Here is a 15,157-nt window from a genome sequence, read left to right on the forward strand (position 1 = left end):
CTCTGGCTAGTCTGCGTAAATTTGCAAAGTAAAAAATGCAAAGCCTTTTTTCGCTGCTTTATCCTACTGAGTGAACGCATGTGGTGCAATAATATTTACAAGCTATGCGTTCTTTTATAAATCACAAATCAGTGAATATTTCTTGCAAAAAAGCAACTTAATCCGGAGATTCGCTACTTTTGTCGAATTGCAGCATGGGTCTGTTGGCCACACTGAGTCACAATCTGCGTGGTGAATGTGTGGCCGCGTGGTTGCTGTGTTGGCGCAAAGTTTGGTCGATTTCTGTTCAGTTATGAGGAGTCATTGCTCTTGGCAATAGGAACAGTGTGCTGCCACACTTCAGTATGCCTGGATCTTGATGTGCTCCGAAGTGCAAGTCGAACTACGATGCGAAGTGTTCAAGTGTACGGGTCTACAGGTTCCCTAGTGACCCGCAGCGGAGAGCGGCGTGGACAAAGGCTGTTTCTCGTGAACATTTTGCGCCTTCTAAACATACAGTGGTAAGTGTCAATTTTTTGTTATGCTACGTGCAGTTCTAACCTATACTTAATATTTCATCGAGATGTTTACCCGTTATCTGCAGCACACTAGCTCTCTCGTTTGTAGCGATCAGCGTGGTCTGTGTTGTTCACTGCTTGGTTCGTACTTTTCATGTATTGTGCGGCTATAAAATCATATTTTCCTTTCTTTTTCAGCTCTGCGAGAAACATTTCGCTCCAACGGACTTCGTCAGAACGGCAACATACACGGACGCGCAGACCGGCAAGGTGATTGAAGTGCCTCTGGAACGCGTTCGCCTAAAAGAAACCGCAGTCCCCAGCGTGTTCGCCAAGTGCCCCAAGTATATGTCACGTTCTACACCGTCCGCTCGAGAGGCACCCGAAGAAAAGAAAGCCCGATTAGAAGCGGCATCGTTGCGAACAGCTATTGAGCTTTCTGTAGCTGCAGAAGAAGAAGAAAACCGGAAGAACAAAGTCGGCAGTTTCGCGGAGTTTTGCCGTGCTCTTTCAAACTTTTCGGTGTCGGAATTCTGGACCGTAATCATCAAGGACTCAAAGGTTCTGTTTTTGGACCTAGCACTTGACCGTGCCCCCGCTGTGCGTAGTTCAGTGACTGTGTCAGTCGACTTGCGCATTAACGTGTTTATCGGAGAAGCCAGCATCGAGAACCTTCCCAGTGTCAATGTGCCTTCACCTTTCCGAGACCTCAGGCAACTAAATGAAGTATTGCAGTCTGTTGAGCTACTACAGGTGAGCGGCTCTGCTGATGACAGCCAAAAAGCTCACCGTCTTCTGGAAATTGTGTTGATGCTGCTGCAGGATGTGTGCAGTGAGTACCAGTTGCAAGAATGGCATGGATGGCAATTGGAAGTACTCAAATTTGTAAGCAGCCAATTGGAACTTATTTTGAAAAATTCTCCACGCTACTCTCCAGAAATGCTTGTTTTTGCAGGGCTGCTGTTTACCATATCATCGCATGCTTATAACTTCGTCCGAAGCTCAATGAAAGTGAAATTACCCCACCCTGCTACCATAAGGCGCCTATGTTCATCCTATCACGTGAGCCCTGCCCTAGAGCAGCACGACTCTTCTTTCCTTAACTACGCCAACTCGATCTTAAATCTGATGAAAGAGCACGAACGAACTGTGACTTTGATGATGGATGAGATCCATTTAAAAGCATACTTTGACTACAAAGATGGATTCATCGCAGGTGCTGCTGCCAACAATTCTTGTCCAGCTAAAACAGCTCATGTTTTCATGGTGCAGAGCGTTCTCTCAAATCATAAAGAGGTTGTTCATATTATGCGAGTGGCCCAGATTGATGCAAACACTTTGCATGAATTCTTAAGAAAGCTAATCACTGACCTAGAGTTAATAGGATTCAGAGTTATAGCAGTTGTCTCGGACAATAATTCAATAAATCGGAAAGCAATGAAGTTTTTTGCGAACCCTCCTAAGCAAAGCATTGTGTACCAGCATCCAGCTGATCCGTCTCGGCCACTATTTTTTATTTTAGACACGTTCATGTCTTGAAGTCTGTAAGAAATAATTCGCTGAACCAGCGGAACATTGGGAAGTGCATGTACTATCCTGACCTGAAGAGTAGTGACCCCAAGCCAGCTATACTTACAGCATCATTAAAGCATTGCGTGAGTTACATGATGCAGAGAAAAGCGAGCTATTAAAGATAGCACCTACTCTGTCATTGAAGGCACTGGACCCATCCAATATGGAATGGCAAAATGTCAAGCTTGCACTGCGAATTTTTAATGAATCCACTGTAGCAGCACTCAACTCTTCGACCATACAACATGCCGAAGGAACTGCCAACTTCATAGCCACAGTTCTAACTTGGTGGAGGATTGTCAATGTGAAAACACCAAGGAAAGGTGAGCGCCTGCGAGATGACATGCAGTGCCCAATAAGTTCAGCATCCTGCCCCCAGATGGAATTTTTGAAGAAGATACCAGAGTGGCTCGACTACTGGGCTAGTCTTAAGCACGATAATGGGCGTTTCGCGCCAGAAACGCACATGGCTCTCGGCCACACCATTGCTATGTATGAAGTTTCACTGTATTGTTTACAGGAGCCGGGATTTAAATATGTGCTGCTTGGCAAATTTCAAACCGATTCTCTTGAAGAACGGTTTGGAAAGTACCGTCAGCTGAGTGGTTCTCAGTATCATGTCTCTGTTCGACAGATTTACGAGTCTGAGAGCAAACTGAGGCTTCAGAAAGTTCTCGATCTTCCTGACTTGGATGTGATAGCACGACCTGTCTCAAAGGCAACGCATGATTCACTTCATCACAGTTTCATGTTAAAGTTACAAATGCAGACATCGAGAAAAAAGCTTCAAGGATGCCTGCTGTGACCTATGTTGCAGGATATTGTGCGCATGCTGCACTGAAAAAGTTGATGTGTGGATTTTGTAAGGAAAACCTTGTGTTAGAAAACACAGACTTGGATCGCAATGAAAACGTACTCATTGCAGGCATGTCAAGGGGTGGACTCAAATTCCCACAAGCCGCAGTAGTCAATGCAGTGCTCTTCACAGAAATTATCCTCGATAAGCTGAGAGGAGATCAGTATGCTTCGCAATTTCTGGCTCTGGCCAACCAAAAGGAGGCACTGGTAGCACTTGTGTCTCATGCCCTCAGTAATTTTGAGGCCCTTGACTTCTGTGACTCAGGTGATTCCCCACGGGAAGTAATGCATCATGTTTTGAGTGCAGCGGCAAATACACTGCTCAACAATTTGTGCAAAACAGCAAACAACGAACTGTCTGTTCCGAAAGGAAAGCGAAAGCTCGAAGCGTCAAATGACAACCCGACTGTTAGAAAAGAAAGTCGAAAGCTGCAAACCCTGCAGAAATGATGAGTGATTTTGCACAGAAATACGCACTGTGGTTATGTTTTCCTTTAGTTTAAACTGTTTAAAACTTGGATGTATTAAGCTTTTCCTTTCTGCCCCGTACAATTATTGTATTAACTCGATTCAAGTGTGTTTGTTGATTGTAAATCACCTGAAGATTTTTAACGATGTTTGAAACTACCTTGCACATGCCCTTTTCCATCCCTGTAGCAGTCTGCAAGGGCTTACAGTATTGTAAATAAAAATAAACAAAACTATTTGAGTGTTGTAAATTCAATTCTGTCATGACTGTAGAATTTCACATTGTTTCATCCTGCTGGGATGTTTGAATTATTTTTTCTCCACCGATGTCATCTTATGTACTAAAACGTGGACCCATTCATTCCCGGATATTTTCCATTGTCAATAAGCTATGTGCTTTACTTTGCATTCAAACGTAATGTATCTGTGCTGTGTTGTCCAGATTAGTATTTTGTGGAAAATGATCAGGCAAAAAGAGATCTGCGTGAAGGTAACGCGGTAAAGTTTACTTGTGTTCGCAACGTCTTCACATTCGTTGCGGTCTTCGCGGGAACAAGCATATATGTATTGGCACACTCATCAAATAAACTATTTTTACAGCATTTCTCCCCGAATATAATTCGTAATATTAGTCCTAATTATTACCCTTACGCGACCGAAACGGTAGTTATAACCGTTGGGCTTTACGACCAAGAAACAACGATATAATTATGAAAAACGCCGTAGCGGAGGACTCCCAATTTTGCACCCTCTGGGATTCTTTAACGTGAACTTAAATCTAGGCACACGGACCTTTAGCTGTTTGCCTCCAAATAAATGGGGCCCGGAAAAGGATAACAAGCGCGCCCAAAACCTGCCTAAGGACACCGCGCGAGGTGAAGCCCAATTTCCAGGCCCATCCCGTGTGCGTGACGTCACGGCAGCGCGCGGAGGCCTTGAGTTAGTCTAGGTGGTGGTGGTTGAACGCGATAGCGTTATCCGGCCCCATTCTCATCGTGCTCTATTTCGCTTGTCATTATCTTCAGTCGCCCGGTCTCACACACGCACGCACACACACACCACACACCACACTCGACATCTCTATAGGAAATGTTAAGGTTTCCGCCCTCTTCAACAGCACTTTTATGACAATATTGTACACTCTAAGCCGAAAAGGATTAAAATGGGGTATGGACCTTCGGGGGTCTAAATGGGCTGCCACACAGATTTTGAACCATTTTTGGACCAACTGCGGGAGTAACTACAGGGGTTCAACTTTTACTCTCTAGCACTTACTCCAGTGGGTTTAAATGTTGGTCCTCGTAGAATGCTCCCGAGGGTCTAACAGTTGAACCGTCGGTACTAATCGAGAAAAAAAAGGTATGGCGATTCTTCGCTATGTTGGCGTAATTCTTGTTATTTCCAACTGAATCAGTATTCAATAATGCAGTGTTTGCGGCACGTGCACACACACACAACCATTGCAATCAAAACACCACACGCACCTACCGTGCACCCACCGCCCGCGCTACACAGCCGAAAACCAACCATCGGCTATATAGGCACAGTATCTTGACCTCCCATGTTGTGCCGGTGGCAGACTTCTGTTCGGCATAGTAAAAACAATAAACATTCGCAGCGTACGTGTAAACTTACGTGGACTCACTGTTAGAACCGCAACACACCGATCTTTTAATATGAACCCGCCGGATTTTTAGAGCTCTTTCAGTCAGCGAATTCGAATTATCAGCTGGTACTCTATCGTGTCAGCCGAACCAGCCTTAGTAATGCTGGTGCACAAGTCCGTAAAATCCACTTATGCACACGCAAACATAGAAGCGGCACTTCTGCAGGAACGCCGGCGAAGCAGTGAGGCGCCCCGCCGATGCCGGCTTCTTGCCGACAACGTCGTTAGGCTTTTACGAGGAGCACGGCTGAGTTGAACGACCGCTGGCGATCACAACATGCGTCTCCTGTGCAGTTTTCGTCGTCGTTCTTTTACATACAAATGAAAAATACGTCCGCTGTCCGCGACGTCTTACGGAGTGATGTAGATATATGTATACCTACAACGACGAGACGGCGCGCAGGCACGGTTCTTTCACCGTGCTCGTAAGTCGCTCGCTGCACATACACCGCCGGCCGCACGTTGATTCGTATCGGCGCTCGCCTTCACGCTAGATGTTTGACAACAGTTGTCGCATGAAGAGAAACACACAGATTGAACTGTACTTTATTCCAGAAGACATTATTCTCTGTGAAACAAATTCTACGCAACGTTTCTTTCACCTGCACCGGCAACGAACTTGCACCGGCCGCCGGTCGGCTTGGTGCCGACGACGTAGCGAAGCCTACTTCGTATCGCTTCGTAGTTGTAGCCTGTCACTCTGCGGGAATACAACCGCTGACGAACCGCTTACTTTTGTTAGCGCTGGCAGTGTTCTTCGTAGTTCTTCCTAATTCGGCACATTGAAGCGAGAGATCCGCGGTGTCCGGACTCGAAGGCTTGCACTTGTTTGGGTCCGGCAGCTTGACAGGGAAGAAACGTGGGTGAGCGCGCTCGCTCGCTGTGTGCGCCGGCGGGAGTTGAACTTGACTCTCGTAACTGCTTCTATTCGTTGTAATAGTGCTTCGCTTTCACTCTGGCGTGTAAGCCATGTAACTCGTAATCGTGCTAGCCGACAGGGCCGAGAAGTGCAGCGCGGCAGCGGCCGATCGGCGCGCAGTTACACCCCCCCTTGGTCCTCTTCTTGCCGGGCGTTTGCGCACGACACGCACTGTCTCGCATTTAAACCGTGTTGGACGAACCGTTGATCCTTTGGTTTAACGACTGCCGTTAGTCCAATTTTGCCGTTTTGGCTTAGAGTGTACCCACTACATGTGTGTAATAGAATGCGCGCACTAATGTATATGCCTTTTGTGATGGGTGGCATACTTTAAACCATCAGCAATTACGCGCATGATACTATTTGGAAGTTGCGATTCACCCACTACGTGTTCGTAAGGGAGTACGCGCAGTAATGTGTGTGCCTTTTGTAATGGGTGGCCGGCTTTAAACCACCAAGTCGTTATGCAGTTCACATGGTGTGACGCCCGATGGCAACATGCGCTTGTGCGCCGTTTTACTGCGATATTACATCTCGTACTGTGACACCTGTATACAAGAAGCCATAAAGTTGGTTTTACTACAGTTCCAAGCAATGGCGTGGCTCTGTGGTAGAACACCTGCTGGCCTCGGTTCGATTCCAACTCGAACCTAAGATTTTTTTATTTTTTTTTCTGATGGACAAGGTTATGATTTTTCGCTCGCAACCAGCGGCACCGACGCGGACGCCGACGCCGACACCGGAATTTCTGCCGAACGACCTCTTTAACGCTTTCGCGTTATTATGGCGATATGATGGGCCAGTTGGTGCAGCGTATTGTAGATTGTATGAGCGGAAAACAGCAAAGAAAGAACTGGACAGTATAGACGCTCAAGTTACAACTCCAGTTTATTGGAACTTTTTTCACACAAGAGCTCGGAACCGCGCATGTGCAGCCACCTTATCACAAAAGGACAGGCCGACAGGAAGGTTACATATTACAACCGATATGTGGCACCTTTTAACTATTTAGAAAGCCTATCTCTTTATCATGCAGCAATACTAAGGAAACAGTGATGCGCATGGTTGAGATTGCTTTAGTCTTTCCGGCCTACGTGATCTCCCTGGCCAGTCTGTGCTTTGATTTGAAAAGAACATCGGTGCTCGTAAACTGCGGATTGCACCCACAATCTTTGCAGTGCAGACAAGTGCTTGCCAACTGCGAGAGCCTTCACTGACATATTCTCTGAGTCTATCGTTTAGACATCGGCCCGTCTAAACGTGTGTGAGGGGTCAACTGGTGCCAATAACTTTAGGCATCGTAGCAGGTAAGAGTTGCCGACATGCTGCTAACATCCCTTTTCCATGACAATGGCTCGCAGAGGACACAAAGGTTTGTGGGTCTTGGCAGAAAAGAATATATCGAGAACGTCAAGACCCACAAGCCTATGTGTCCTTTGCGAGCCATTGTAACGGACAAGGGATGTTGGCAGCATATCGTGAGCTCTTGCCTGCTACGACGCCTTAAGGTATTGGCATCGGTTGACCCCTTCAAACTAAAGTGTTCGGAAATTTTAGTGCAAGACTTGTCGTTAGGCATGCTTGGATATAATTACGGAATATCAATTGATGTGGAGGAATTCTTTTATTCTATCCCGCATGATGATTTGTTTTTAGCTGTTCAGGAAGCCATTGACTCTTTCGGGTTAGTAACCTTGGCAAATAATGGTTTAATGAATGTATAAAACTTCTTAGAGTATCTTCACTGCTACTTGTGCGCGACCATGGCGAAATTTGAAAATCTGACCTTTGTCTTAAAGTAGAGCATATACATTGGTTCCTGTGTAGCCCCGGTGCTGTGTGAAATAGTTTTAGCAAAACTTTACCGGCAACTTCAAGCCGACCTTGTGGCCCAACCTGTAGCTAAAGTCTACCGGTATGTTGCCAACCCTGTAGTAATTTTGAACATATCGAACAACTTGTCGCCCAAATCTTTTGCCATCAACATTTTACGTTTTTTCAAACAATGCGTAAGTTCATTATCATTCACCCATGGGAAACCAGCCAATGATGGTTTGTAGTTTTCAGATAGTCGAGAGTTCGACGGAATACCGTCTAGTCAGGTAAAGGCATGGTTAAAAAGCAGGTCTCTGACCAATGTCAAAAAAGGAAATGACGTTTCGGGGTCCGTACAGATCCCTTGTTCTCAATGCTGACATTGTTCACAAGCATTGTAAACAACGGATCCGTACGAACCCCGAAACGTCATTTTGTTTTTTGACATTGGTCAATGACCTGCTTTTTAACCATAGTTTTCAGATGTAAGCTAGGTTATTAATCAGGTTCACCAAAATGCGTTGGCGGGCTAGTTGGTGAGAATCCATATTGCTTTTTTAGCGCAAAAAACGACACCACAAGAAAGAAGACGGAACACAGCGCTGTGTTCCGTCTTCTTTCTTGTGGTGTCGTTTTTTGCGCTAAAAAAGCAATATGTAATCAAGTTCAGCATGTTTTTAGGGAATTTTCCCCATGGAATAAGAAGAGTCTGTTATCCTGTGATTTATCTAACAGTAAGCTCGTAAAAAGAGCCGTTGCTATTTCCTGCCTGAGATCATCGTTAAGGAAATCTTGTCTCTATAACATAGAGCATAGCTTCTGCAAGCAAGTGAGTCGCCTGCTCAGCTCAGGTTAACCTGACAGTCTTCTAGTTGCAGTGGGCGGCACGTTATCAAGCAAGTTCAAGAGGACAATGCTACCAACACCTGGGAAAAAAAGAAGACAGAAAATTGTGGTCATGCCGTATATCCATTCTATGTCGCACAATCTGAGGATTGGTCGCAAGCGCGGGGCTGACGTCGTGCTCATAGCGACCCTGGAAACACGCCAAGCTGGAAAAAATGGTTAAAAATTATGCGAAAAGAAATGTGAGCCAGAAAGGTTGCACAAAAATATGCGATGCGTTTTGTTCCATGTACCGATGAGGTGGTGTATAGAATACCGTTGCGCTGTGGAAAAGTGTACGTGGGCCAGACGGGCCGATGTCTAAATGACAGACTCAGAGAATATGTATCGTCATTGAAGGCTATCGCAGGTGGGACGCACATGTCTCTGCACTTCAAAGATTGCTATTGCAACCTGCAATTTACGAACACCATTGTTATTTGTAAATCAAAGCAGACTGGTCAGGGAGATCGTGGAACCTGGAAAGACGAAAGCAACGTGAACCATGTGCATCAGTGTTCCCTCGGTAGCGTTGCATCACAAAGAAATAGGCTTTCTGAATATTTAAAGGGCGGATCATATAAATTTTGATGAGTACCTTTCCTCTTCCCCTGTCTTTCTTGTGAGAAGGTGGCCGCACATGCGCGGTTTCGGCTCTCGTGTGAGAAAAAATTCCAGTAAACTGCAGTTGCAAGATGAGCGTCTGCCCTGTCAAGTTCGTTCCTTCTATGCCTGCTGTTTTCCGCTCATACAATCTACAATATGCTTCCCTTAAATTCGGGGCCATTTAATAGTAGGGCTTCTTCAGTTTTGAATCCAATATATTGTGCGATGAGCAGAAAACACGGTCTCCTCTATTGAAAGTGATGCGCATGGTCAATGTGATTGGGATCAATGAAGAATTTCAAGTGTTCATTGCAGTGGCGGATGACGTTTTTTTACAAATTCGGCAAATATTTTGTTCAGTTTAGGAACGGGGATGTAATAAAATATTAGATTACGACATGACCTGTTCTCGGTATCAAGGAGGCGAGCGAAGTGGCCTGCCATCTGTGTGGTGTCTGTTTTCAGGGTATATAGGTCAGTCCGTAAGGTAGAAATGGCTTTATGTCCTTCCAAATCGGTCATGCGCTTGTATAGGTACGAGAAGGTTTTGTCGGTTGTTAGTCGCTTAAGCGTAAGTCTAGTCATCGGTGATCAGTTATAAAAGGCCAGCGGCTCGCTTTCCTAAATCAGTCATTACGTGCTGGATATCGGAAGGCCCAGGGTTGGTTTCTATATCACTCAACAAAAGCAACAACGATTACATGACATCGACACATTGCAAAACAATTGTAGCGCAGCATCGGGGGCTCGGTAGCTTCATTAAAAGATGGTTGCTGGAGTTTTTCCCGAAAGAATGATAAGATCCACTAACCTGAACGAAACAATACAGCGGATTAGTAGCCTGCGCTGAAGCACAGGCAGCGAGCCTACTGTTGATGAACTGTACAACTCCTCTGTGTGAACAAGTGTAATGATTGATATTCATGTGTACTTTCATGTTCCAAAATGTCGTCTTTCTGCTGCTGCTGCTGCTGTATGGGTGGCACGGCCCAGTCAGGCAATGTTTGCCTTTAGCCGTGTCCCTTGCTCAATTCAGTGCTGTTCTAAATAAACTAATAAAAAAAGTTAACGGGGCACGACACGGGCGGTTGTATTGCGATAGCGTTAGAGAGCTCGTGTCGCCAAAATTCCGGTGTCGGCGTCGCTACCGATGTTTGTGAGCGACAAATCGTCCGTGAGCGAAAAATCGAGAAAGATGCAAATAAAATAAAATCTTCGGTCCGATTGAGGACAGAACCTGGTCCGTTTGCGTGGCAAGCAGATGTCCTACCAGAAAGCCACGATGTTACTTGCAGCTGCTTCGGAAAAAACACTACATAAATGCCATGTACTGGAAGGAGTCTCATTAACGCATTTTGTTCGGCAGGTGTCAAGACGAAAATGAGCCCATTCGGCGATTTGTAGGCGCATTGGCGAGACCATCAAACTAAGTTTTTTGCGCGACGCTATGCTTCGAAAAAGGCCGGGATAGTGCAGCCATCGCCGCTAAAATACACACGAACTTTCAAACAGCTCTAAAAATGGACAACTATGTCCATCTGGCGGAAAACTATTGCGGAAAACAATATCAAGCCAACGCCTGCTTTCTAGAGGAGGCGTTCATCGAGCAAACAGCAAACGCTAGATAATGTGCTGCCATTTGTGAGGCATTGTGAGACATATGTGTCGACTCTTTATGGCCTCCGAGATGGCGGGCGCGCGGCGTATATCTCGGAGGCCATGCGACTCTTGCACAGGGAAGTGCTTTTGATCGAAAGCTTGTACCATTACTATAGATACATCGCGCCCGCGTGTGTGTGTGTGTGTGTTGACAATACACATTAATAAGTATGCACTTAGTGGTTGAAGTGCGCACTAGGGGCCGTATTTCGCTATCGTGTTCAACTCTCAAAGGCGAAGCTTAAGGGTCCCCCAATTTTTTAGCTGACATGGCCGACAATATCGTCACGGGGTCGTGACGTCGACGAAGGCGTCAGTCGGCGTGTCTAAGGTGAAGCTCTTTATTTGGTCGAACGTGTGGCCGGGAAACGGATAGTCAAACTGCTGCAATACATACTGTACAATGATAGCGGCGAACAGAGCGTCGGTTGTCGATAGAGCTGACAAGCGGTAAAGCATGTCGGCTTTTATACGTGTGCTATGGAAGATCCCAGCGTTATCACTGGTGGCTGCGAAATCTCTCGAAGAAAGTAGACTAATCGCGACCTGCGCGCAATCTTAACTGAATTATGTGAAGCAATCTTGCAGCTTCTAAAACAACGCGGCGCGGTCTGCACGGAGCGTTGCAAACAACGTTTGCAGGTGGTGCCCGAATACATGAAAATGACACGCGTGGCAATGCCCCCCTCTGAAAAAACATCACCCCGGTGCTTAATACACAACACGAAATTGAAAACATGCATGCAATAAAAAGATATTAAAGCAAGCAAAAGCTAGACTCCACAGGTTCCTTAACGCGCATGTGGTGCGCCTGAGGCTTCAGGCGCACCACATGCACGACCTCGGGGCGCACCTGGCGCCGCTGAGAGCAGGTTGCCAGGTTTGGCTACATTGTGCCAATTTGGCCAATTGTTTGAGCTGGTGGCGGCAGAAATAACGTCACGGCTACTTCGCTACTCTTTTGCTCGTTTCTTGTTGCCTCAATTTGAACCAAATTAGCAATATCTTGTGACGTCGCAGCCGATAGCATTCGAGTAGCCGGTGTCAAAACATGGTGGTCAAAGAGTGTGTCCAGCTTCCAAAACTGAACTTGGCGCTTTAAAAAAAACGCCAGGCCTGCGCTGAAACCGCAGCACAGTCACAGCGAAAGCTGGAAGAGCGGTGTTTCTAGAGCCCGTCAAGCTCTCTTGGGGCTACAATACAAGTGCACTAGAAAGGTATCCACTACGCCATAAATCACAATTTTTGTGAAGTTGGGAATCACCTACTAAGCCATTATTCGTCATTCTGCGGAGAAGCGAGGCACCAGCTACACTTCTGTATGGCATTAGGTGCACTTTGTTGACACGACGACTGATGACGATGAATTATGGCTCAACCCTTTCTAATGGGTTGGAATCTTTAAACGGCCCACCAGTTATGTAATTTGCATTGGGTGACGCCCGGTCGCTGTTTCCCTTTCCCGTCATGCTGTATAACATACGTTGACAGGGAGAGAGACGGGGGGGGGGCGAAGAACTTTACTGAGACCCCGAGGAAATGGATCATGCGCTTATGGGCTTCCTTGGCAACCAATACAAGTGCACTTGCGAGGATCCCACTACGCTATAAATCATTGTAATTTTACTGAGACCCCGAGCAAGTGGATCATGCGCTTATGGGCTTCCGTGGCAACCAATACAAGTGCACTTGCGACGAACCCACTACGCTATAAATCACTGTAATTTTTGAGAAGTAGGGCAGCAGGCACTGTGCCATTTTTCGTCATTCTACGGAGAGCGTTGGTACCTGCTAAATGCATATAAGGCATTATGCGCACTTTGTTGATGCCGTGCCTGATGACGATGAAGAATTATGGCAGAGCGCTTTGTAATGGGTTGGAAGCATTCAACAACCTATTCGTTGCGCAATTCGCATTGTGTGACGCCTGGTTACAGAATTCGCGTTGTCCGACGCCTGGTGCTTATTTTACTCTCCTACCACGCTATATTACACATGCTAATGTGGCTCCTTCCCCACATGAAGCCTGTACAGGACCTTTTTGCAAAGCAGTTTCAAGGACCGGCATGCCTCAGAGGTTGAATACTGGGCTCCCACGCAGAGGGCCCAGGTTCGAACCTCGTTCCATGCTGTAATTTTTTCATATTTCGTTTTTTTTTTCTTATTTCGAGCGATACTGGTTACGGACACCGGCGGCGGCGGCGGCGGACAACTACGGTGCCAAAAACGGCCGGTAAAATGACCGCATAACAGCTTTCGCTGTAAAAAGAAAAGATTGAATAAGTAAGTGGCTGGGATTGGCAGTAAAACTGTTGCATGGGGCCTCATTTCGCAGGTCACCTATTGCTGAACGCGACTTTAAACTGTAAGTGGAAGTGAACAGGACAACCGAAAATGCTCCGCATCCTGGACGCTATGCACTCATTAACATTAGAAGTATTATATCTGACGCACTGGTTGTGTCGTTTCTTATGATAACGTACGGACTGCGACTTGAGAGTATTAATTTCTCAGACTTCGTCATTACGTGAGGAACACTTGCTGGAGTCGCACCATTTATGTTTTAATAAGAGCAACTGCGATTTTGAGCACACTCATTCAGTACCCATTTTTATTGTCACTGGGACTTCTAGCCCTATTAGGAAAGGTCAAGAAAGACGCGTGAAGAGGCTACCGTTTCTGCAATACCCCCAGAAACACTCATCTAGCACGAAATGCTTCATAAAGTCCACAAATTATGCTTTAATCTAAAAATTATGGTTTTGAAGGGCTTTTGGTGTACTTATTTACATTTCCATGAAAACGCTGTTGAATTTAGTGATTTAATAACAACGTCAAAGCTTGTTTCACAGACATATGGATACTTTTGGCTAGTTTTACTGCCCTTGGCTCCAGTTGGTTACTGTCCGGCTAGTTTTTCTGATTTCTTAGCTATTTCCTGCCGTTTCGACCTGACGACCCTGGCTGAGAGTTCGTCATGCCGTCGGGGATAACCTCGCAGTGGAGTTCATCGAGACGTCGAAATACCCTGTACAGTCCGATGTATCGTCGAAGAAGCTTCTCGCTAAGTCCGAGTCGGCGTATTGGCGTCTAGACCCAGACACGGTCGCCAGGCTGGTATTCTACGCGACGTCGTCGAAGGTTGTAACGATGGCTGTCTGTGTTTTGCCGGCTCTGGTTGCGCGGACGCGCGAGTTGTCGGGCTTCTTCGATGTGCTCAAGGTAGACGGTAACGTCGAAGTTTTCTTCGTCGGAGACGTTTGGTAAAATGGCGTCGAGCGTCGTTGCAGGGCTCTAGGAGGACTTGCGTTTGGCCTAGTTGGTGCTTACTGTTTGACATTTTGACCACACAAAAAAGACGAGGACAGAGGGAGGTACGACGACTCTGCCCCCGCCCCTCCAGAGAACCTAAAAGAAGTCTCGGCTGTGGTAAAAACCATGCAAAGCCGTACGCGAAGTGCTTACAGGAGTCGTGTACGAAATCCCCCTGACGTGCGGCAAGTCCTACATAGGGCAGACGGGGCGGTGCCTAAGTGATCGAACCAGGGAACACGAGCAAAATTTAAAAAAAGGAGACGTTTTGGCGCACCTGCCTGCGCACTGTAAAGACTGCACGTGTGAACCATGGTTTCAAGGGATAAAGATTCTGGGCAGAAGCCAAGATCAAACAGCTCGAGAGCTATTAGAAGCTTACTTTATTAGAAAGAAAAGTGATGATTGTGTCAGTGACACCTCTATCAGATTATTTCAATCGGAAATGTCTTACTTGGACAGGTGGCTGGCCCACTAGACTGATGAAAAAAAAATTACCGCCCGTGTCGTCGTACCTCCCTCTGCCCTCGTCTTTTTTGTGCGGACAAAATGTCAAACACTTGCAGGGCTCCTTCAGTAGACCAGGTTATACGGCGTCGTTTACGTCGTTTCTTGCATGTCCGCGTTGTATACGAAGGTCACACACGGAAGGATGGCATCCCACGTCTTGTGTTCGACGTCGACGTACATGACCAGCAAGTCGGCGATGGTCTTGCTTAGCCGCTCGGTGAGGCCGTTAGTATGTGAATGGTACGCTGGATGGCTTGTTAGGCTGTGTCTCAATATTCCCCGAGTTCGGTAAGCAGTAAACACCGCACCTCTGTTGGTGAAGAGGACCTCCGGGAGCCAAGACACAGGACGATGTTTTCAACGAAGAACATGGCTACCTGGACGCACTGC

General features: G+C 46.5%; 1 protein-coding gene across 1 annotated transcript; it reads left to right on the top strand.

The window, feature by feature from the left end:
* Window positions 1-323: 323 nt before the first annotated feature.
* LOC125756643 (uncharacterized) lies at window positions 324-2,036 on the top strand. Its single transcript, XM_049411540.1, has 2 exons — window positions 324-500; window positions 696-2,036. The coding sequence occupies exon 2, from the start codon at window positions 846-848 to the stop codon at window positions 2,034-2,036; it is 1,191 nt and encodes a 396-aa protein (XP_049267497.1). The 5' UTR covers window positions 324-500; window positions 696-845.
* The last annotated feature ends 13,121 nt before the right edge of the window (window positions 2,037-15,157 follow it).

The sequence above is a fragment of the Rhipicephalus sanguineus genome, unplaced genomic scaffold (genome assembly GCF_013339695.2).
Source record: "Rhipicephalus sanguineus isolate Rsan-2018 unplaced genomic scaffold, BIME_Rsan_1.4 Seq362, whole genome shotgun sequence".
Lineage (NCBI taxonomy): Eukaryota > Metazoa > Arthropoda > Arachnida > Ixodida > Ixodidae > Rhipicephalus > Rhipicephalus sanguineus.

What these genes read in the sequence shown, in the direction of transcription:
- LOC125756643 (XM_049411540.1), top strand. Translation starts at nt 846, where the DNA reads ATGTCACGTTCTACACCGTCCGCTCGAGAGGCACCCGAAGAAAAGAAA.